The sequence below is a fragment of the Equus asinus genome, chromosome 7 (assembly GCF_041296235.1).
Source record: "Equus asinus isolate D_3611 breed Donkey chromosome 7, EquAss-T2T_v2, whole genome shotgun sequence".
NCBI lineage: Eukaryota > Metazoa > Chordata > Mammalia > Perissodactyla > Equidae > Equus > Equus asinus.
The window spans coordinates 96,231,418-96,252,195 of NC_091796.1; the positions used below are offsets into that span (position 1 = coordinate 96,231,418).

Consider the following 20,778-nt stretch of genomic DNA (forward strand, 5'->3'; position numbering starts at 1 on the left):
TAAAACTGTAGCTGAGGTTAAAATTGAAGTCACCAGGCCATGTTTCCACAGGATCAAATCCATAACTTTAGTTTAATGAACATCAAAAGCTAATCAATTACACAGCATCTAGACGTTGAAATTCTTGAATAGTATCTTCACTGATCTTGGCACATCCTACGAGGTCCTTTACAATCTTGCTTCAGTCTACCTTTCCAGCCTTGCTAGCAACTTCCCAATGCTTCCCCAGGACAATAGGCCCTATTGTACCTCCATGCCTTCGCACGCGTTGGGCACATTGCCTGGAATGTGCTTTCTCTCACTAGTGAATTTGCACATCTCTCCTTCCAGATGCAACTAGGGCATTACCTCTTCTGTGAAGGCTTCCCTGATTTCTCCCAGCTGAGTCCCTTTCCTGTGACCCAACAGCCCTCTGTTCATAACACAACCATAGAATCTATGGGGTATGGTAATTATTTGGCCACTTGTCTGCCTGAGACACGCTGAGGGAAAGCATTATAAATTGTTCAAAATTGTATCCCCAGTGTTTAGCATGATACCTTGCACGCAGGAGGCATTCATTACATACTTGTTGAATAAGTAAATAAAATAATAGGAAGATGTTATTTCTAGATTTCAGCAACAAGATTTAAAATGTGTTTTAAGTGATCTTAAAACTGTAAACTAATGCCAAAAAGCAGGTCACTTTTTACTCATACAGTGAGCAAAATAAATCATCATTTTAGAAACCTCAATTTCTTAATACATATGATATAGTAAAAAACAAGCAGACAAAATTCAGAGGGAAAGGAATGCTTGCATAATATTTGCTCTTTACTTATCACTGCATCTGATATAGGGAAACGATAAGGAAAAAAAAGCACAATTCCATGGTTCAATGTGTGATTCACGAGAAAAAGAAAGACCATGAGTGGTGATATCTTTTAAATTATATATTCAGAAAACTCATTGGTATTTGGAGCTATAAAGTAGTCAAATCTTTATTTCATAATCTTGTAGGATAAAAAGCAAACGTTTTTCAGTTTTTCCTAGGAGAAAATGTATGTGGATTTCAACCATGTGTTTATCACTACTTAAAAAGAGAAACAATCTAATAATACAAAATAACTCTCTATATATACTCAAGTTCTTTCACACTGTTTTCCTGCAGGATCATATACTTTATTTTTTAAAAGGAAAAAGATTCATTCCATCTGAAGAGAAACAGAAGCATATCTTATTTTTTAAAGTGAATCCTCTAAGGGTTATCAAGTAATGTTAAGCTATGTAAACACATCCCCACTGTCCCCCCCCCCCGCCCTTAATTTGTCTTAATCTTCCATGATAACACAGAAGCAAACGCATTAAATGCAAATGCAAGCCCCTTCTCTAAAAAGGATAGAGAAGTTTTCATTCAGCTTGGCTCTCACATTGTCGTAACATGATCACTTTCCAAAGCCAATGCATAATAGTTTGCTATTCCTAAAGCTCTGACGTGCAAACACATTAGTCTAAGTTTTATACATCGTGCTGCTCTTTAAAAGCCTTAGAAACAGCGTTCCCACAACTAGCTCCACCTGCTGTCACAATAGTCAAACCTAAAATTACCACTTCACAAAGACTTCCAGTAATTCTACTGCCATCAGATTTCACACCCAATGAGAAATGCATTACCTGTGTCCACCCCTGGGGTGAAGGAATATGTTCAGAACATTCTAATTTCCAACACATCCTGGGGTCTTCTGTGTACACTGCTCCAGTAGTAACAGCTCCTTAAACACACTTTACTGTAGTTACACATTAGGATCACAACAACATTGGGAACCACACAGACCTAGGCGCTTATTGGAATTTCTGATTAATCTGTCTACAGAAGGCATTCAGAAATCATTTGGGTAGTCGGCCTCTATCAGTACCTTGTAGACTTGTTTTTTCAGCTGCAGGGAAGTTTCTTCTGTATAAAACAGGAAAGCCTGATTGTGGAGGAGATGAATGTAGAGCTGTTTGGTTTGGAGTGAGGTGGGCTCCCCACCATTCCCTGTCCAGCACTGCCCCTGGAAGTGCCCCCACAGGACCCAGGAGCCAGGATCACGCCTTGAAGACCACTGACACCGGGACCAATGATCTTTACAAACCCTTCCAGACTCTGCAAGCCTGTGCGTTTTCCAAACCACTGGAAACATTTCCTTCCATTTTATAAACTACTCTTGGCAAAATGGATCCTTTTCATGTTCTATAATGAATAAGTATTTTACTTGCCAAACGACTTAATGCATGTGATTTAGATCTGCCATATAGAGAGTCAGACTAGGAATGTTATCTTTTCCACTTTTTTGTTTTTAAGCAGTTTCCCTAGGAGGGTAATCATCTTTCACCACAGGGGTGGATATATTCAAAAAGCCCAATAAAACTATATAAATTTTTTCTTTGAAAGTTTCATTATGTATATTTCTTTGTGGTTCACACTTCTAAGCTTCAGGGTCAGTACACACAGAGAAATCCCCTTGAAAATGTAGTAGTCTAGTTTCTGGCTATCACAGTGAACTTGAATTAGAAACTGCAATAAACCTGGGGAGAGTGAAGGAGAAAACAATAAAAATACCAAGTTATTTAGACTGTAAGTCTGGTCCTAGATTTAGTAGAAAGGGGAGGGTTCACATTCACTGTGCCATTATATTAATTTTTCCAGGGATTGAAAAATGCCTAAAAATGAGGGTTTAAAAGGATTAAGTGGCCTTTAAAAGGTATAATGCAAGCCTTCTCTAGTTTGAGAAATAAAATTCAGATTATGACTTCTGGAGGCCAGGAGAAAAATAAAAAGATAAAATGTGTTCGCATAAAAATATTGTAAGGACGGGAGGTGAAAGCGTCATCAACAATGGTGAGTTGTCACAGTAAGATGGATAAGTGAATCCAGAGGACTAATATTTTCTTCCAGCTTCTTGCAGAGAATCAGGGAATAAAGAGAAAAGAATCTACCTTAATGGGAGAAATCAAGTTTTACTATATCCTTGGGAGGAAAATGAAAAGGAAGAATGAAAACAGGTTGGAGTAGAACAGAGAAATCTGAACCAATAAAACCTTATTTCGATCAAACATAGACAGGAATCATTGCCTTTTTTATTATGTACATCTCCTGCTCATAAACCTTCAAAGGTTCCTCAGTGTTAATAGTGCAAAGTCCTGATACCTTATTCTGGAATTTAAAGCTTCATTATTCCTTCTAGGTGAACTGGTCCTTAGCCCCCTTGCCCAACTCTCAGCTTCCATGAGGGCAGCTGACTCTGCTGAACACAATTTGTTTATAGGTATGTATGCATTATACTCCTTGCTGGTGTGGAAGGTAAAAATATTCAGAGGAGGAGGTAAAAATAGACCAAGGAGGTGGATTCCGCTTAACAGTGGGACTCTAATTAATAGTGTGACAGCTTTGGGTATGCAAATCTGAGGAAGGGCAGGAAAGAGGGGATATTGTAAAAAGAGGGACAAGGATCTGGGAAAGAGATTTCAGCCTCTGAGGGTGGACACCGTGGGGGAAGAGGGTCTGGGAGAGAAACCCCGCGGGGGGGGCCTGCAGAAAGAGTGCTTACAGAGGACAGAGCGCTCGCCTGGCCTTTTCCATTGCTAGATGTGGAGAGTGAGTGAGAAAGCCACTTCTCTGCACCGTCAGCAGATGCGCTTCAGCAAAGTCTACATGACGTACAACATTCTCATGGGAGTGGAGTATGCGGGGTAAATCTAAACTCATGCTGAGTTCTTCATCCACCCTAGCACCCGCAGAGCACAGAGCATAGGCCAAGCTTGCAGCTGGCATCTGCGTCCATTCATTCATTCACTATGTTCTCTTCTTTGCTTCTCCACCTTTTCAAGTCCCACCCATCCTTCCACATCCCATTCTGGCCCACACCTCCTACAGGAAGGGAGTGTCGCCCTCCTCTAAACTCTTTGAGGTTTTCTTGTCTACAGTACTCATTTGACATCTGGCCATAAAAGAAGTGACAATACTTCTTTCATCTTCCCTATCACATATTATATATTTTTTAAATGTCTTTAGGTCAACACCTGTGTCTCCTAATTCTTTTCTATCCCTATGATGAAATATAGTCAGCATCCTCTAAACGGGTAATTAAATAAGTTAATTCAGAGGTGAATAGCTGTAGGCAATACCACAAAACGGTCCAGTGATTATGATTTCAAGAGAAGGTAAGTGTAATGTGTGTTTCCTGATTAGAGAAAAAAAGTAAGAGGTCAATTGAAATCTGAAGTCAAACCAACAAAACCCTGCTATACCTGCGATACCGTGGCCTTAGTTCCTTAGGCAGGAGCCCAAAATAACAAAACATACACAATAAAAAAGGTGTTTACAATAGAGCTTAAAAGACTAGAAAAGGGAGATTTAAATTTAAATTTAGGAAAAGAATACATTTAATAGTCAGCTACCTGGCTCAAAACAACTCAGACAAAATAGTAATAAATAAACGCATACAAGCCAACTGGCCAGTGACTTCATCATCCACAAATTATTTTTCAATGCAACTGATACTAGATAGCACAACTGAGTTCAACAGTCCAGAATCACTGTTATGATGAATCAATCTCTTCGATTTTTCCATTGTTTAAAGTTGAAGGTTAAAAGTAAGTTCCTGGAAAGCTTTTTCTTTCTTAAGTCTGAAAGTAAAATACGTTTATTGTTTTAAAAGGGCAATAACATAAGAAAACAGATAGAAAAAAAACACAATCTAATCACTCAGTGAAAACAAAATTCTGATGTACTTTGTTCTGCTTTTTTTCCTTAGGCAGATTTTACACGGATCTGGGAATAAAAACACACAGACAGCTGTGTGAGGATTCAGTGGGGCAATTTTCATGGTTCTTATTCATGGCATTTGGCATATTAAGCAAAAGTCCCATAAGTCTTAGCTGTTATTATTCATATAAAACACTCTACAATTTATCCCACAATGAAGTCAAATCATCTGGGAGCACACAGAGTCCTTGCCCTTCATGGAATTGCCCAGACACGTTTGGCATTAAACCACTCGTCTACACTGAACGAAGTTTAAGCAACAGCCCTACAAAATCCACTAATGGATTTATTGAACAGTTTGTGGACATCAATGTCCACTCATCCAGTCTCTCCTCCATGAGACACCGTGGAAGAAATATCCCACGTCAGGGAAAATTATGCCTCTCTAGAAAAGGAGTTTCCATAGTATAGATGCTGATCGCTGCCCTGGGTTGATTCCCTATTTGCTCTGGACACCAGGTAGCTCAGAACCAAACTTGACATCAACCTCTAGCAACTGCACAGAACTTGCCTTATGTGTGCTGACCACTCCTGACTTCAACTCAATGATTAAGTTCCTAGGGGAATGAACACTGGTCTGAACTCTGTCACAGTGACTAATATGACCCATGCCACTATTAAGATCAAGGGAAGGGTTTATCGATTGGTTGAGAGGTAAGCCTGGAGATCAGATCACTGTGGTCTGCTACTTACTAGCTAGGTTGCCACCTGAGCAAACTATTTAACCTCACTAAGCTTCAGGATTTTTTTAACTTATAAAATGAGGATAATCCTAATATCATAGAGTTGTATTAAATTTAACAATCCATGCATAGTGCTTATCACAGAGTCTGCACATGATAAGGATTCAGGAAATCATAGCTATCATTATCTACGATAATAAACACTGTAACCGTGTAAAAGTATTTTGTAAACAAATAAAGAACCATCAAATGCCAGGATGAAGATATTTTACTATTCTTCTCTGGAGTCCAGTCTCCTTATTTTAATAAAGGGAATAGGTGACGGTTTCTTAGGTCTCTTCTAGTTGTAAACTTCTTTCATTCTCTATACTTAGAGAAGATAGGAAATGCGTCAAGAGAGCAAGAGTTGTAAAGAAGTAAAACCCTGTAAAAGAGGTAGCAATAGTGTATGCTGGAGGCAGCCCCAACAGTGATCTGCTGCTTCCTCAAACAAGTGGCTTGATTTTTTTCTTCCTACTAATACAATTCCTTGTTCCTGGTGCCTAAGCAGTTTTTACTGATACTCGTTAGGTTATGGGCATTAAAGACATCAGTAGCACCTTTGTGCTACTCATTCTGGCTGCCCTCAAATTCTCTCAGCCTGCCTTTCCTTCAGACATTCTGTTCTTATTTTAATGGCTTTGACTTAATTTTTTGCTCTTCTTAATCTTCACAAGGACCCTGGACAGAAATGACCCACCTTTTAGGGAGACCAGAAGGTCTTGGGAAGTAGTGGGATCTGGGTATTGGATACTGTGTGAAGTGTGTGCATCATCAGAACTCTGCCAGGTCAGGGTCAATCCAGGATGTGAGTCTGGACCTCACCCAGGAAGCTGGGCAGCACTGGGTTCTGCACAGAGAACCCTGTGGGGTGGCATGCTGGAGACCTGGCACGACCTTGTCTGGATGGAAGAAGAGCTACAGCGAGCACGAGAATTCCCAAGTCCCAGCTACCCAGAAGAACTTTGGAAAGTTGATTACCTGAGTAAGTAGCTCCCAGAAAACCAAGGCCAACATTTCAGTTGTTCTTCAAGGTCAAAACATTAAGGAGAGCAACAATACATTTGGAAAAACATTTAATCTGTGCATAAACCCTCTTTCTTCAAGAAAAATAACATGTAAATATAACTCATGTTACTGAAAGGGAGAAAAGAGGGAGCTGATGGTCTGAAATCGGTTCGGTATTGAACAGTTCTTATAGAAAAAATTTACGTTAGCAGCAATCAGAGTTCAGCAGTGAGTTCTTGCTAGGATGGCTATTCTAATATTTCCCCTGGATGTTTGTGGTCTTGAGACTTCCCTTACAAGTGAACACTAATTGAAGCTAGTTGGAGAGTTAGTAACCTGGCTATTCCTCTAATCATGAAGAAAGTGATGCTTTGAGAAAGGTAATTTGCCAGTGATATCAAGACCAGAAGAGGAAGGGAAAAGACTGGGAGTTTGTAGACTAAGGAGAGCCCTTTCACAGTAATTGGAGCAAGGTGCTAAGAATCTACACTTTGATCTCATCCTTCCAACCCAATCCTTGCTCTGATGGGTCCCCTGAATCTCTCAGATGACTAATTTACTTTGCAACCTTTTGAAATATATTTTAAAATTAATTATTAAGAGAAGACGCTATGAAAGGAAGCATCCTAATGATTTGACTGAAAAGTAGATGTGAGAGTAGATGTAATATTCTTCATATTAAATGCAAGGAAATGCATACAGGAGCAGGTCCATGAGCATATCATCAAAGACAGGAAGCCTTACTCCTAGGGAAGACTATTTTCAGTATCAAAAAACTCCAGTTTTGACAGGATTGAGACAAAAAAGCAATCCACTAACTGGGAAAAAATATTTGCAAGTCATATATCTGACAAAGGCTTAATATCCATAATATATAAAGAACTCTCACAACTCAACAACAAAAAATCAAACAACCCGATCAAAAAATGGGCTGGAGACATGAACAGACATTTCTCCAAAGAAGATATACGGATGGCCAATAGGTACATGAAAAGATGCTCATCATCGCTGATCATCAGGGAAATGCAAATCAAAACTACACTAAGATATCACCTTACACCCATTAGAATGACAAAAATATCTAAAACTAATAGTAACAAATGTTGGAGAAGTTGTGGAAAAAAAGGAACCCTCATACACTGCTGGTGGGAATGCAAACTGGTGCAGCCACTATGGAAAACAGTATGCAGATTCCTCAAAAAATTAAAAATAGAACTACCATACGATCCAGCCATCCCACTACTGGGTATCTATCTAAAGAGCTTGAAGTCAGCAATCCCAAAAGTCCTATGTACCCCCATGTTCACTGCAGCATTATTTACAACAGCCAAGACATGGAAGCAACCTAAGTGTCCATCAACAGATGAATGGATAAAGAAGATGTGGTACATATATACAATGGAATACTACTCAGCTGCAAAACAGAACAAGATCATTCCATTTGCAATAACATGGATGGACCTTGAGGGAATTATGTTAAGTGAAATAAGCCAGCGAGAGAAGGATAATCTGTGTATGACTCCACTCATATGAGGAATTTTAAAATGTGGACTAAGAATAGTTCAGTGGATACCAGGGGAAAGGTGGGGTCGGGGGTGGGCACAAAGGGTGAAGTGGTGCACCTACAACACAACTGACAAACATTAATGTACAACTGAAATTTCACAAGATTGTAACCTATCATTAACTCAATTAAAAAAAAAAAGAAAAAAAAAAGATTTGAACACACACCAGGCAAAAAAAAAAAACCTCCAGTTTTGAAGCAATCCTTAGGCCATCATGAATTTGAGAAAATGTTCCATAATAATGCAGTCTTCGTTAGATAGGAGAGAACTCAGGCATGGGAGAAACCACATGAAGGTAGTGAATATAGAGGGACACTTGTCCAAAACTTAAAGGTCCAATGCACATCCACGCTCACATCTAAAGGAAGCTCTGTGACTGTAACAAATGTGAGAAATATTTCTGTATGAAGTCAAAATTCAAGAATTAGAGAACTCATAAAGGAGAGGAAATTCTGTATATTTCATGAACATATCTTCAGCCAGAAGTCAAACCTCTCTCAAACATCAGAGAAAAGGAAAATACAGAGAAGGAAGCAAATAATGGATACCTGGAGCAAACTGTTGCCACAAATCAGTCCTCACTTTCTATCAGAGCACTCACACACAGGAGAAACCTTTAGAATGTAACGAAGGTGGGAAAATCTGCCAGAATTTACCCTTCGGTGTACATCAAATTATCCACATGAATGTAGCACACATGGGGAAACATTTTTATGAAGTCGTATTTCACTAAACATGACATAATACATATGAGGGAAAAACTTATGACATTGAATGTGGGAAAAAGTTCTGTTGGAAGTCAACCTATACTCTACTTCAGAGAACTTAATATACCGATAAAGAAGGTGGCAAATCTTTCTTCCAGAATAACACCTCTCTGTACACCAAAGAACTAATTAAGGAAAGAAAATCTTCCATGAGAAGTCAAATCCTTAATTCACAATCAGAGAACATACATAAGGGAGAAAATCTTTAAGAAGAATGAATGTGAGAATGCCTGCAGCAACATCACACTTGCTATATCAAAAAAGTCACATCACAGAGAAACGCTACATAAATAAAATGAGCGGGGGAAGATCTTCACCCAGATAGAATAACTCACTGAGCACTGGGGGATTCCTAAAGGAGAGAAATCCTATCAACATAGAGATCCTCCTGCCAGAAGCTACGGAAATCTTTGCAGATTAGAATATTTGCATAGAAACCCAAAGAAAAAAATGTAGGGAAGCCTTCACCACGAAGTTATAACTAACTGAACACTAAAGAAACAATATTTGAGGAGCCAGCCCTGATGGCCTAGTGGTCAGGTTCAGCATGCTCTGCTTCAATGGCCAGAGTTTGGTTCCTGGGTGCAGACCTACACTGCTCTGTTAGCGGCCAGGCTGTGCTGGTGGCCCACATACTAAAAAACAGAGGAAGATTGGCATGGATATTACCTCAGGGTGAATCTTCCTCAGCAAAAAAAAAAAAAATATATATATATATATATATATATATATAAAAGATAAAATTTATCTTTTTTAAAAAAAGAAACAATATTTGAATATTTTGAAAGTGTTAAAATTTTTAACAAGAAATTCAAAACCTGGGGAAATTTCATCAAGTTAGGGATTATGTCAAAAACATGTTCCCCTAGTAATAATATTGTTCTAAAAGTCATGTTCCATATATGATACCGAGTCTTGTATACAAAAAAAAATCCAGCAAACTCTTTTGTAAATCTAACATGTATAAATAAAAAGATTTTTAAAAAGAAAAAGTCAAACCAGTCAAAAGGACATAGGTGCCAGCTTGAGAGGGTACTCAATGGCTGTGACAATGAGTGCTAAAATAATTCAGTACTGTAATGAGTCACAAATCTTTAAAAACATACAAATTCATGAGTCCATACTGATAATAGACAGGTAGACAGATACATCAATTGATCAGGAAGAAGGGAGGTCTCTGGTTTATACTACAATGCCACAGGTTAACTGAAAGAAGCACTGGGATTAGAAAATCATTATTCTGCAACCCTTATGGCAAAAAGTGAATCAGACAAGAATCATGAATGGATATCAAAACTAGGGGGAAACCTTGATGAGAAGCAGAATATTTGCATGGTCTTAACCGTGTATCTCCACAGACTACTTATTAGTTGCAAGGGAAGAAAATAAAAACAAATAATCCAATGGAAAACTTGGACAACATCTTGACTGGTGATGAAAATTAATATCATCTGAGAGACAGACAGACATTGTGTGCCCCCAGATGTGGCACTCTGAGAGGGACATACCACCTAAACAGTATTCTGGCTGAGGATGCTTACCTTCAACCCAATTACAGAGAAGCACCAGGAGAACACAAATGAGGAATGTTCTCAAAACAAAACAAAACAGTGAGAGGTGGGCTATTTCCTCAAAAATATCAACGTTATAAAAAGGGCAAGAAACAAAAAAACGTCTACAGAAATGTCCCACATTAAAGGAGGCTAAAGAGACATGACACCAAAGACTAATTCCTGTACTAAAGCAGAAAAGATGCTGTATTAAGGACATTAGTAGATCAAGTGACAACACTGGAATATAGATGGTAAATTAGATAAAAATTCAGTGTCAACAATGGAACAGAAGTGAAAGCCCAGAAATAAAGCCACGCATCCACAGACAGCTAATCTTTGACAAAAGAGCTAAGAACACGCAGTGGAGAAAGGAAAGTCTCTTCAATAAATGGTGTTGGGAAAACTGGACAGCCACATGCAAAAGAAGGAAAGTAGACCATTATCTTTCACCATACACAAAAGTTAACTCAAAATAGATTAAAGACTTGAAGGTAAGACGTGAAACCATAAAACTCCTAGAAGAAAATATAGGCAGTACACTCTTTGACATCAGTCCTAGAAGGATCTTTTCAAGTACCGTGCCTACTTGGGCAAGGGAAACAAAAGAAAAAATAAAGGAATAGGACTTCATCAGACTAAAGAGCTTCTGCAAGGCAAAGAAAACAAGGAACAAAACAAAAAGACAACCCACCAACTGGAAGAAAATATTTGCAAATCATATATCCGACAAGGAGTTAATCTCCAAAATATATAAAGAACTCACACAACTCAAAAACACAAAAAACAAACAACCTGATCAAAAAAAGGGCAGAGGATATGAACATTTTTCCAAAGAAGATATACAGATGGCCAACAGGCACATGAAAAGATGTTCAACATCACTAATCACCAGGGAAATGCAAATCAAACTATAATGAGATATCACCTTTCAGCTATTAGAATGGCTATAATTACCAAGACAAAAAACAACAAATGTTGGGGAGGATGTGGAGAAAAGGGAACCCTCATACACTGCTGGTGGGAATACAAACTGGTGCAGCCACTATGGAAAACAGTATGGAGATTTCTCAAAAAATTAAAAATAGAAATATCATACGACCCAGCTATGTCACTACCGGGTATTTGAAATCAACAATTCAAAGAGACTTATGCACCCCTATGTTCATTGCAGCATTATTCACAACAGCCAAGACATGGAAGCAACCCAAGTGCCCGCTGACTGATGAATGGATAAAGAAGATGTGGGGGATACACACACACACACACACCCCCCCACAATGGAATACTACTCAGCCAGAAAAAAAGACAAAATTGTCCCACTTGCAACAACATGGATGGAACTTGAGGGTATTATGTTAAGCGAAATAAGCCAGACAGAGAAAGACAAACACCGTAGGATTTCACTCTATGTGGAAGATAAACAAATACATGGACAAAGAGAACTGATTAATGGTTATCAGAGGGGAAAGGGGTTGGGGGGTAGGCATAAGGGGTAAAGGGTTACACATATATGGTGACTGACAAATAATAATGTATAACTGAAATTTCACAATGTTATAAACTATAATGACCTCAATAAAATAAAAAAATAGCATCAAAATAAATTTATGAAATTGATAGGTACACTCTGGTCACATATAATACACAGAGAAGAGGGGTGGCGGTAGAAAGTGCAAATGAGAAGGCGAGTAGGGTAAATGGCAGCAATAAGTGAATGTGGGTAAAGGGCGCACAGCTCTTCTCTGTATGTCCTATTACTATCGTGCAACTTTCGTAAGCTTTAAATAATTTCCCAAAAATGGTAATTTTTAAACAGCCAATCCAGCATGCTCTGGATCCTATTCCCTCAAACAATAGGTATTCGTCTCTCTCATCCTTTTCTCTCTTCACTAGATCCACTAGATTCCATTAAGCTTAGAAACATACTCTTCATATTCCACAAAAAAAAAAAAAAGCAAACAAAACCTTTCTTGATCCTACTCAAAGGCTTATCTACTCACATTGTCACGCTTTCTGACTTTCCATTTATCTTCCACACACTCCAGCCTGGCCTCTGCCCTCACCACGCACTGCAACTGCTCTTGCTAAAGTCACCAAACACACCCAGTTTGCCAGCTCCAAGGGATCCTCTCCAGTTCTTAAGCTACAGGACCTTTCCTCAGCCTTTGACGGTCTTGACCACACCCTCTTCCTGGAAATAGCCACCTCTCCTGGCTTTAGATCAAACACTCCCGATTTTCCTCGCGCCCCTCTGCCCCTCCTATCAGTCTCCTTCCCCCATCCTTATCCTCTGACTTCCAATGGTTACAGTCCCCAAGCTTCTCAGTGCATTCTGTCTCTCGAGGTGGTCTCATCCATTCCCATGGCTTTAAAAACCATCTACAAGCTGATGACTCTCAAATTCATTTCTTCAGCCCAGAGCTTTCCTCTGAAGTCCATATTCATACAGCCCGATTGCCTTGACATCGTTGATTGAAGCTTCCCAAACTTAACATATTCAAAATGGAACTCTTGGTCTCCCCGAACCCCGAATCTTCTCCCCTAGTCTTCCCATTTCAATAAATGCCACATCCATTCATTCAAGTCAAAAAACTCAGAATCATCCTTTGGATGTTGAAATTATAAGCAACATTTTTTTCTTTATGCTTTTCGATGTTTCAAAATTCCTATAATAAACATACATTATACTTATAAATACATGAATTAATCAAAATTAAAAGAACCAAAACCTTTATCTTTTGGGTAACGGGAAACAAAACAAAGATGTGCTTAAACATAATGTTTTATAGTCTCTATATTTGTTCTTTAGTTTCATGAATGTCTAAATAAGGGTATGAAAAATTAATATTAACTTTCATATTACCGGAAGTGTTTGGATTTATTGAAGACATCACAGAATTGGCTTCTATCTAGAAAAGAGGAAAGAATAGGACATATAATTTCATGAAACGTTTTCAGGGTGCAAGTTCTTAATTCCTGGATGCATTTTATGAGAAACCAAATTTGTTTAGCCCAGCAAAGAAGTAATGTCACAGGACAGCCATAGTAGTCATTTTACTCTTCCATTAATATATATAAGTTACCAGACACTAACGTACTACAGATTCTAATGGCCCCCAAAACTTTATTCCATTGACCAAAACGATTTAAGCATATAAAATCAACTTGTCTGTCACACATGTAGCATAACCTAAAAGGTAACCTTTGTTTTAGACAAATATAGTAATTATTACAATGAGCTCTATGGCTTGATTTTTAAATTTTTTTCCTGATTATAAAAGTAACATGATGCAGAAAACATAAAAAATTATGATGAAGAAAAATTTTAAAAGCAGCCATCCAATGAAAACCATTGTTAACATTTAGGCCTTGTCTACCTTTTTTCTTTTTCTATGCATTTTTAAACATATTTGAGAACACACTGTGTATAAAGTTTGGGGACCTGCTTTTAGTCAATATTAAGAAATAAGCATTTTCCTACATTGTTACAAGAACTCTACAAACATTATGGAACTAGAACCCTGGAAGCATCTGACACAGCTCTCCACCTTGGATTCCATGCCCTGCACTTTCTGATTCCTTCTGGCCCTCCCAGATGGTTCCCACTGCATCTTCTTCACAAAGTCCCTGCCTGCTCTTAAATGCTGGTACTCCCCAGTGTTCTGCCCTCAGGCTCCTGCCCTTCAGGCCCTGCATCCTCCTCCTGGGCAATGCTACCCAGTCTCATGTTTTGAGGTACCACTTGCAAACTGAAGACTCCTGAATCTATCTCCAGCCCTCACCTCTCCACTCAATTTCAGATTCCTCTAGCTAAGACAGGCAGTACAATTTGAGAGCAGATCGTTACCCCCATAACCTCAACACCAGCACAGCGTTTAATGACTGAATGCACTTGGAATGCTCATTGCCTCCTTAAACTTAATGTGTTCCAGTCTGAAGTCATTGTCTTTCCCATGAACCTACTCCTTCTGAATTTTCTTACTTGGTGGCTTCCCTATGCCTTCAGTCCTGGTGTTACACCACTTTCTTACCACCACCGTATCCAATCGATCACCAGGGTGTAACTTCTCCCACCACCCACAAAGTGTTCCCAGACCCTTCATATCAGAGGAGTCTGGCTCCTCTAGCCTAAATGCCACCCAGACTCCTATTATAGTTACTGGAATTAGACCAGGCTCTTTGTCCCCTTCACTTTCTGTTCCTAATCTCATCTATCTTTGTATTTCTCAGTTTTATACACTAAATTGTGAACAGCTTCAAAGTAGGGTCTATGTTTCATTCATCTTTGTATCTCTAGCACCTAGCAAGTGTTCCTTTTGTTAAAGAGGAACGCAATAAATGTCATTGTGTAAACAACTACGTGTGTTTATAAGCCGTTTATCACACAAGTGCTTTTCTGCTTCATGACCTGCATTCAGTAAATATTTCATTTGCTCAAAAGCAATATTCAAAGACAAAACCCCAAATCTCAACCTAGTATAAAAATAAAAATCTGTTCAATTTTACAGAAGCTATACATTTTTTTTCTTCTTTTTTTTTCTCCTCAAATCCCCCCAGTACATAGTTGTATATTTTTAGTTGCAGGTCCCTCTAGTGGTGGCATGTGGGACGCCACCTCAGCATGGCCTGATGAGCAGTGCCATGTCCATGCCCAGGATCCAAACCAGTGAAACCCTGGGCCACCAAAGCGGAGCGTACAAACTTAAGCACTCGGCCACAGGGCTGGCCCCACAGAGGCTATACATTAAGTGTCACTTATTTAATAAAAATTCACAGTACAAATGATTGATAAGTGTAGGGATGATTTGCTATATCAGTACTTTGCTGTTTAGTGATCTGTGGTCAATAAACATTCCATTTGACTAAAAAATAAAATCCAAAACCTTGACCAGGTATGAAAATAAACGTAAAAGTCTGTTCAATTTCATGGAGTGTACATATGTATATCACCTGTCATTAAATTCCTCACTTACATTCTAAAATTAAAACCAAGTAAGTAGTCAAGGGTGATAAAGGCAGAATGATCTTTCCAGCTGAATCCAGGGTAAATACGATGCTTCAAAGGCTAAGTCTGGGGCCCGTGGGTGGCGCAACAGTTAAGTGCACATGTTCCGCTTCAGCGGCCCGGATTTTGCTGATTCAGATCTCGGGTGCAGACATGGCACAGTTTGGCCAAGCCATGCTGTGGTAGGCGTCCCACATATAAAGTAGAGGAAGATGGGCACGGATGTTAGCTCAGGACCAGTCTTCCTCAGCAAAAAGAGGAGGATTGGTAGCAGTTAGTTCAGGGCTAATCTTACTCAAAAAAACAAAAAAAAAACCCAAAGTCTAAGTCCATTGGCTGACCTTCTTTGGAATTGCAGCTGACATAATCTCAGGTTAACAGGAGAGCTGCAATTTCTGGGAGCCAACCCTGACTACTTCTCTGAGCTCCATAATCAACCTCTCAGTAACTAAGCATTCCCTCTGAACCTACCTGGGCTGTTCATGGGATCTATTTGTATCAACAGAGCATATTTACCATGAAGTTGTGATACATTTATGCATAGTGAAGGATGGACAAGTGAGACACCACGTGGTCCCTGGCCTCACTGGGCTTGCAATCTGACAGACAAGTAGAGCCTGCTCATGAGCAACAGCTGGGCCAAAATGATTGCCAAGCTGGTTAATGAGGGCGTGAGGGAGGGCATTCCAGGCAGAGCCCTGAGTCTCCCTCTACTTGATGGCTGCAGTTGAATTTCTTAAATCTGGACAAGATCTTGCCTCTCATTAATTCCAGTTCAGCAGCTTAACAAGAAGGATCCCTCTCTAGAATGGATGTAATAGACAAGGGGAGCAGCACAAGGAAAGGGGAACAGGAAATTTGTTCTAGTCAAGTAGGAGGTTCATTGAAGTTCAGCTGAACTCTCATTATTAGTGAACTAGTGCAACCTTTCCTGGAGAGCAATATCCAAAAAAATTTCAAATGTATACAGCAACTGTACCTCTAGGAATTTATTCCACAGAGACAATCCACACGTATAAGTACAGACATAAAAGGATGCTCATTGCGGCAATGTTTGTGGGAATGAAAAACAATGGAAACTATCTAAATGACCAAAAACAGGAAACTGGCTAAAGAGGATACTTTGCAACTTTTTTTTTTAACGAGCTGATGGTGTTTGTTTTTATGTTCATCTATTGTTAAGTGAAAAAAGCAAGTTCAAATAAAATAGGCATACTGGGCACCCACTTATGTTTTCATAGACTGCTAGGCATGGTTGTCATGCATAGAAAGTTTTGGAATGATACATAAGAAAATAATGGTAACCCTTGAGGAGTGGGACCCTTTGGTAGGAAGGGAGAGGATTTTACATTCAACTTTATGCTTTTCTAGACTGTGTGAATTTTTTGACTACGTAAATGCATTACTTTTATAATTTAAATGGAGCAAAAAATTTAATTAAAAAAGAAACATGTTACTTCCTCTATGAATTCCTCCTGTTACCAACACCCCACCCCCATCCTCAGCTTTCCCTCTTGACACTTCCCTAGCATCTCATATTTATTATAAGTATTAACAGTCTGGTGGTGAGACAGGCTTCCTGGACTCTAATTCATCCGAGTAGGGTTCTTAAGAAGAGTAAAATTCACCACTGGACACATCTCTGAAATTGCTTCTAAGTCAGCAATTTGCTTTATAAACATCCTAAGCTAGCCCTCTGCACTTTACTTAGAATCCACTCACTATTGTATTATCTGCCCCACCCCCAAATATAAGAAGCAAGCTCTACCTTGGAGGGCTTGTACCCAAACAGCGTCACAACAGCAACTTTAAAGTCCTCTCTGCTTAGATAGCCTTTGTTATCTTCATCACATGCTTTAAATACCTAAAGAACATTAAATAACTTTAGTTAATAAGACAGAAACTATCTGTTCTGCTGTTTTTGTTACTAGTTTATATTAAATTCAGACCTCCAAGATCTAAAACTCAGCCGAGCAGTAGGGCTCAGAAATGGAGTTTTATTATCCAAAGTTTAATTCTCAACAAATCTTAATGTGCTAAAATCTACCCAAAAACAGTGCAAACAACTTGATCGCTAGGCTGACACAAATTAATTACGTTAAACCATTGGGATAAATTCTACCCAGAATTCAGTCCTAGAATTAGGAAGGTGAGACAAAGGGGGTGGCTTTGAAATGCAGCAAGAGGCAGATTAGAAACTATTATTTAATAGACTATGTAGCGGAGAAGAGGAGGAACTTGGAAGTAGCCAGAACACTGGACATGGAGCCAGAAGCCTTGCAGCCCTAGGCTCAGTCATTAACCACGACACTTTGGAAGGATAGTCCAGTCCTTGTCGATGCAACCGGGCTGAGTGAGATCCAGGCACGGTGATGGAAGTGAGAGCCCGGGGTCAAGTTAAAATCCAAGACTCAGACCTCTGAACACCTACTTCTACCCATTTCTTGCGTTCTGAAGGGGTGGGTTCCCATGTCCGCGGCCGAGCCCCGGCCTGGGAGAAAAACATCGCGACTTGCCACAACTGAGCCGAGACAGCGAAACCCACAAGCCCAGCGGCCAGAATCCCGCTCTCTGCGGACCGCAGCCACGCTCACGGCAGCTCCGGAAGCTGTATTTGGCCGGACACCTCCAACGTCTTCTCCCATTGGTCGACCTGCGAGCCACTGGCGTTGACCCTGCAGTTCTATTGGCCCGAGGCTTTGTTTAACAACGTTTCCTTGGACCAGCCTATGGCGGAGAGGCTGCTAGGCCCGCCCCCCGCCTTGGCTCCGCCCCTCTCACTCCCTTAACTCCTAGCGCCCGGGTGGGGAATCCTGCTCACCCAGTCGCTGTTTTGTCGCATCCTGGATGATTCTTTTCATTTTCTGCCCCTACACCTTGCAATAAATCACTTTTGCTAATTCTGATCTATGGCACTGTGCTAAACATTATGGGAGACACAGAAAGAGTGAACAAAGCTTAAAAGGAACCAAACAAAACAAGCCTAGTCCAGGATTCACGTGCACATCAGCAAGTCACTGGGGGCGCTCCCTCCAGGGTAGCTACCGTGTCCGTTTTGTCCTCCGGAAAATACTAGCACCTAACATGGTGCCTGGCACAAAGCAGACGTTCAGCAAACGAACCAAGCAACCCCTTAGGACGTTTACACCAAGTTATTTCGTTCAGTCCTCTGCGATGGTTGCCTGGTTTGAAAGAAACTCCGAGAATAAACAGTATAAAACAGCATTCTGCCCAAATTTCATACCAAACATCTTTATTAAAGGCAAGGAATACGGGGGTGAGGGGGTCCGTTTTGCAAAGAAGTTTGTCTCGGATCCCTCTCTCTTCTGGCAAATCAGTAAGATTAAAATCACGTACACCTGTTTCGGCGAAGAAACAGGCATTGGAGGTTGAAGCTGATGGGAACTCAACCTTTCATTTTACAGCAGGTTTTACAATTTGCGCCCCAAGCGAACCCGCTTCTCCCGAGATACTGGTCTCAGCCCTCAGCTGCCTCAAACCTTGGCTGATCTGTCTCCCTTTGAAATAAACCCTCCTGCCTCGGGCTCTGGGAGAATGAAGCTGTCTATGAGAATCCCTGTAAAAGGGATGAGTTTTGCTAACTAACTAAGGGAGAAGCGAGGGAACACTTCAGACACTTCATTTTCTCTCGCCTCTTTTTAGGTTTATTTCTCTCTCCCCTCTTTAGAAGAAACGGCCAGGTGAGCCGAGAGCTGGAGGCAGCCAGGGCTCTCCTCTGCCCCCTTCTGTGGGAGCCCCCAGGGGGGTTGCGGCCCCTGTGGATCCGGCGGTCTTTAGGACCCAGCGGCGGGCGTCCCGGAAGGGGAAGGGGCGGGGCCGCGAGGTGCGCGCCGCGGCCCTGAGGGTTTGAACTGCGCGCAAGCGCAGTCGGTGGCCGCGGCGGGCATCCCCGGTGCTGGTTCGGCGGCACGGTTCCGGTGCCTCAGGTGCGTGCTCGGCGGCCGTGGGAGCCCGCGATCCTGCTCCTGCCGCCCGGGGCGGTGCGCGGGCCGCTCGGGTCCGGCGAGTTCGCGAGTGCCCTGCGGGGCTGAAGGCGGCTCGCGGGGGGAGCCGCGCATCTGGTAAAGACCCCGGGCATGGTCCCCTCGGCCCTGGGCCTCGGCTTCCCCCAGTAGAATACCTCTTCGGGTCGCGCAGCAGTCATTGCAGAGCCCCGAGTCCTGCCCGCAGTGTGGGCGTGAGGGGTCCCCCGCTCGGGTCCTTATTCCGGCTTCTATTAATAGTGTGGGTGTCTGGGCAGGTAGTGGTGATAGCTAGCTCCTGTTGAGCGCTCACCATATGCCAGTTAACTTTTCTGGGCTCAGTTTCCCCGTAAATGGAAGCAATCGTGGTAGTTAGTATAGACGGATGAGCATGAAATGAGTTTACAGCGGGTAAAGTGCTTCGAATTGTGCCTGGCCCGAGATGAACGCACAGAAAAGTTAGCAGCTGTCATTACTTCCTCCTGGTACCAGGAGTCAGCCCACTTCACTGCATCCCCACCGCCTTCATCATCTCTGAGTCCCTGCAGCAGTCTCCTCTCCTTGGACTTTTGTCTCCTTTCCAACCATTCTTCACAGAGGGTTCTAGGGAACGTAATATTTTAAAAAGGTAAATCGGGCCAAGGTACACCCCTGCTTAAAGCCCTTCAGTGGGGCCCCATTGTTTTCAGAATAAGATCCGGTATCTTTAACGCGATTTACGCCCCGCCACCCCACCTTTATCCTGGACTACTGCCTGCCTTGTTCGAGTCTTCCTGTGAGCTCTTGGAGTTATTACAACCTTGTTCCACCTCCTGGCCTTTGCAGGTTGGGTTCCCTCTTCTTACACTGCTCTTCACGTCCCCTCCCCCTCATCTCCTTTTTTATTCCGCTGGTTCCTTTTCATCCTCCAGATTGCACTTGAGTGTTACTTATTCAGAGTATTCCAGGGTAAGGGCATTCTATTACTATCTCATATGTGTAAAACGTAATGAATGTCTTGTAAGGCCATCTTGGCTTCTTTTTGTGTTAGTCTGTCTCTTTCCTCCTGAAATGTAAGCTCTTCTAGGGCAAAAACTTTCTATATTGTTAACTCCTGATTCCCAGCTCTTGGCACCTAGTGCCTGCTCAGTAAGATTTGTTGAATGAGTGAACGCTGGGAGGTAGGTATGATACCCATTTTACAGAGGAGAAAACTGAGGCACAGCAGTTTAGGAACCTGCCTAAGTGCACATTTATCACTTAGTAATGACTGGATTTGAAATTGGGGCCCATGTTTGTCCACTATTACTCATACAGGGCCTCAACTGAGAGCCTGACTCCTAGGCCCACTCTCATGGTCTGCAAGCCCTGTAAGAAGGAGCTGCTGGAAGTGTAAAAGAACTGCTCCAT

General features: G+C 41.2%; 2 protein-coding genes across 15 annotated transcripts in view; one reads left to right on the forward strand and one right to left on the reverse strand.

Moving 5' to 3' along the window:
* Positions 1–18,078, reverse strand: part of EFCAB11 (EF-hand calcium binding domain 11) — a 131,757-nt gene extending 113,679 nt beyond the window's left edge. For 3 of the 10 annotated variants that reach the window (XM_044774194.2, XM_044774196.2, XM_044774199.2), the window contains exons 1-3: positions 17,923–18,077; positions 17,175–17,270; positions 13,265–13,310 (exon numbers count right to left, since the gene is read on the reverse strand). In XM_044774194.2, the coding sequence (XP_044630129.1) occupies positions 13,265–13,310; positions 17,175–17,270; positions 17,923–18,051 (271 nt within the window). In that variant the 5' untranslated portion in view covers positions 18,052–18,077. Of the gene's footprint in view, positions 1–13,264; positions 13,311–17,174; positions 17,271–17,837 lie in introns of all 10 variants that reach the window. The other 7 variants (XM_070514185.1, XM_070514186.1, XM_070514183.1 and 4 more) reach the window with 4 other exon arrangements.
* A 1,164-nt stretch (positions 18,079–19,242) lies between these two features.
* TDP1 (tyrosyl-DNA phosphodiesterase 1) overlaps positions 19,243–20,778 on the forward strand; it is an 81,658-nt gene continuing 80,122 nt past the window's right edge. For 3 of the 5 annotated variants that reach the window (XR_011504736.1, XM_044774184.2, XM_070514188.1), the window contains exon 1: positions 19,243–19,353. The gene's annotated coding sequence lies outside the window, so the exon portion shown is untranslated. Of the gene's footprint in view, positions 19,489–20,778 lie in introns of all 5 variants that reach the window. The other 2 variants (XM_070514187.1, XM_014832127.3) reach the window with 2 other exon arrangements.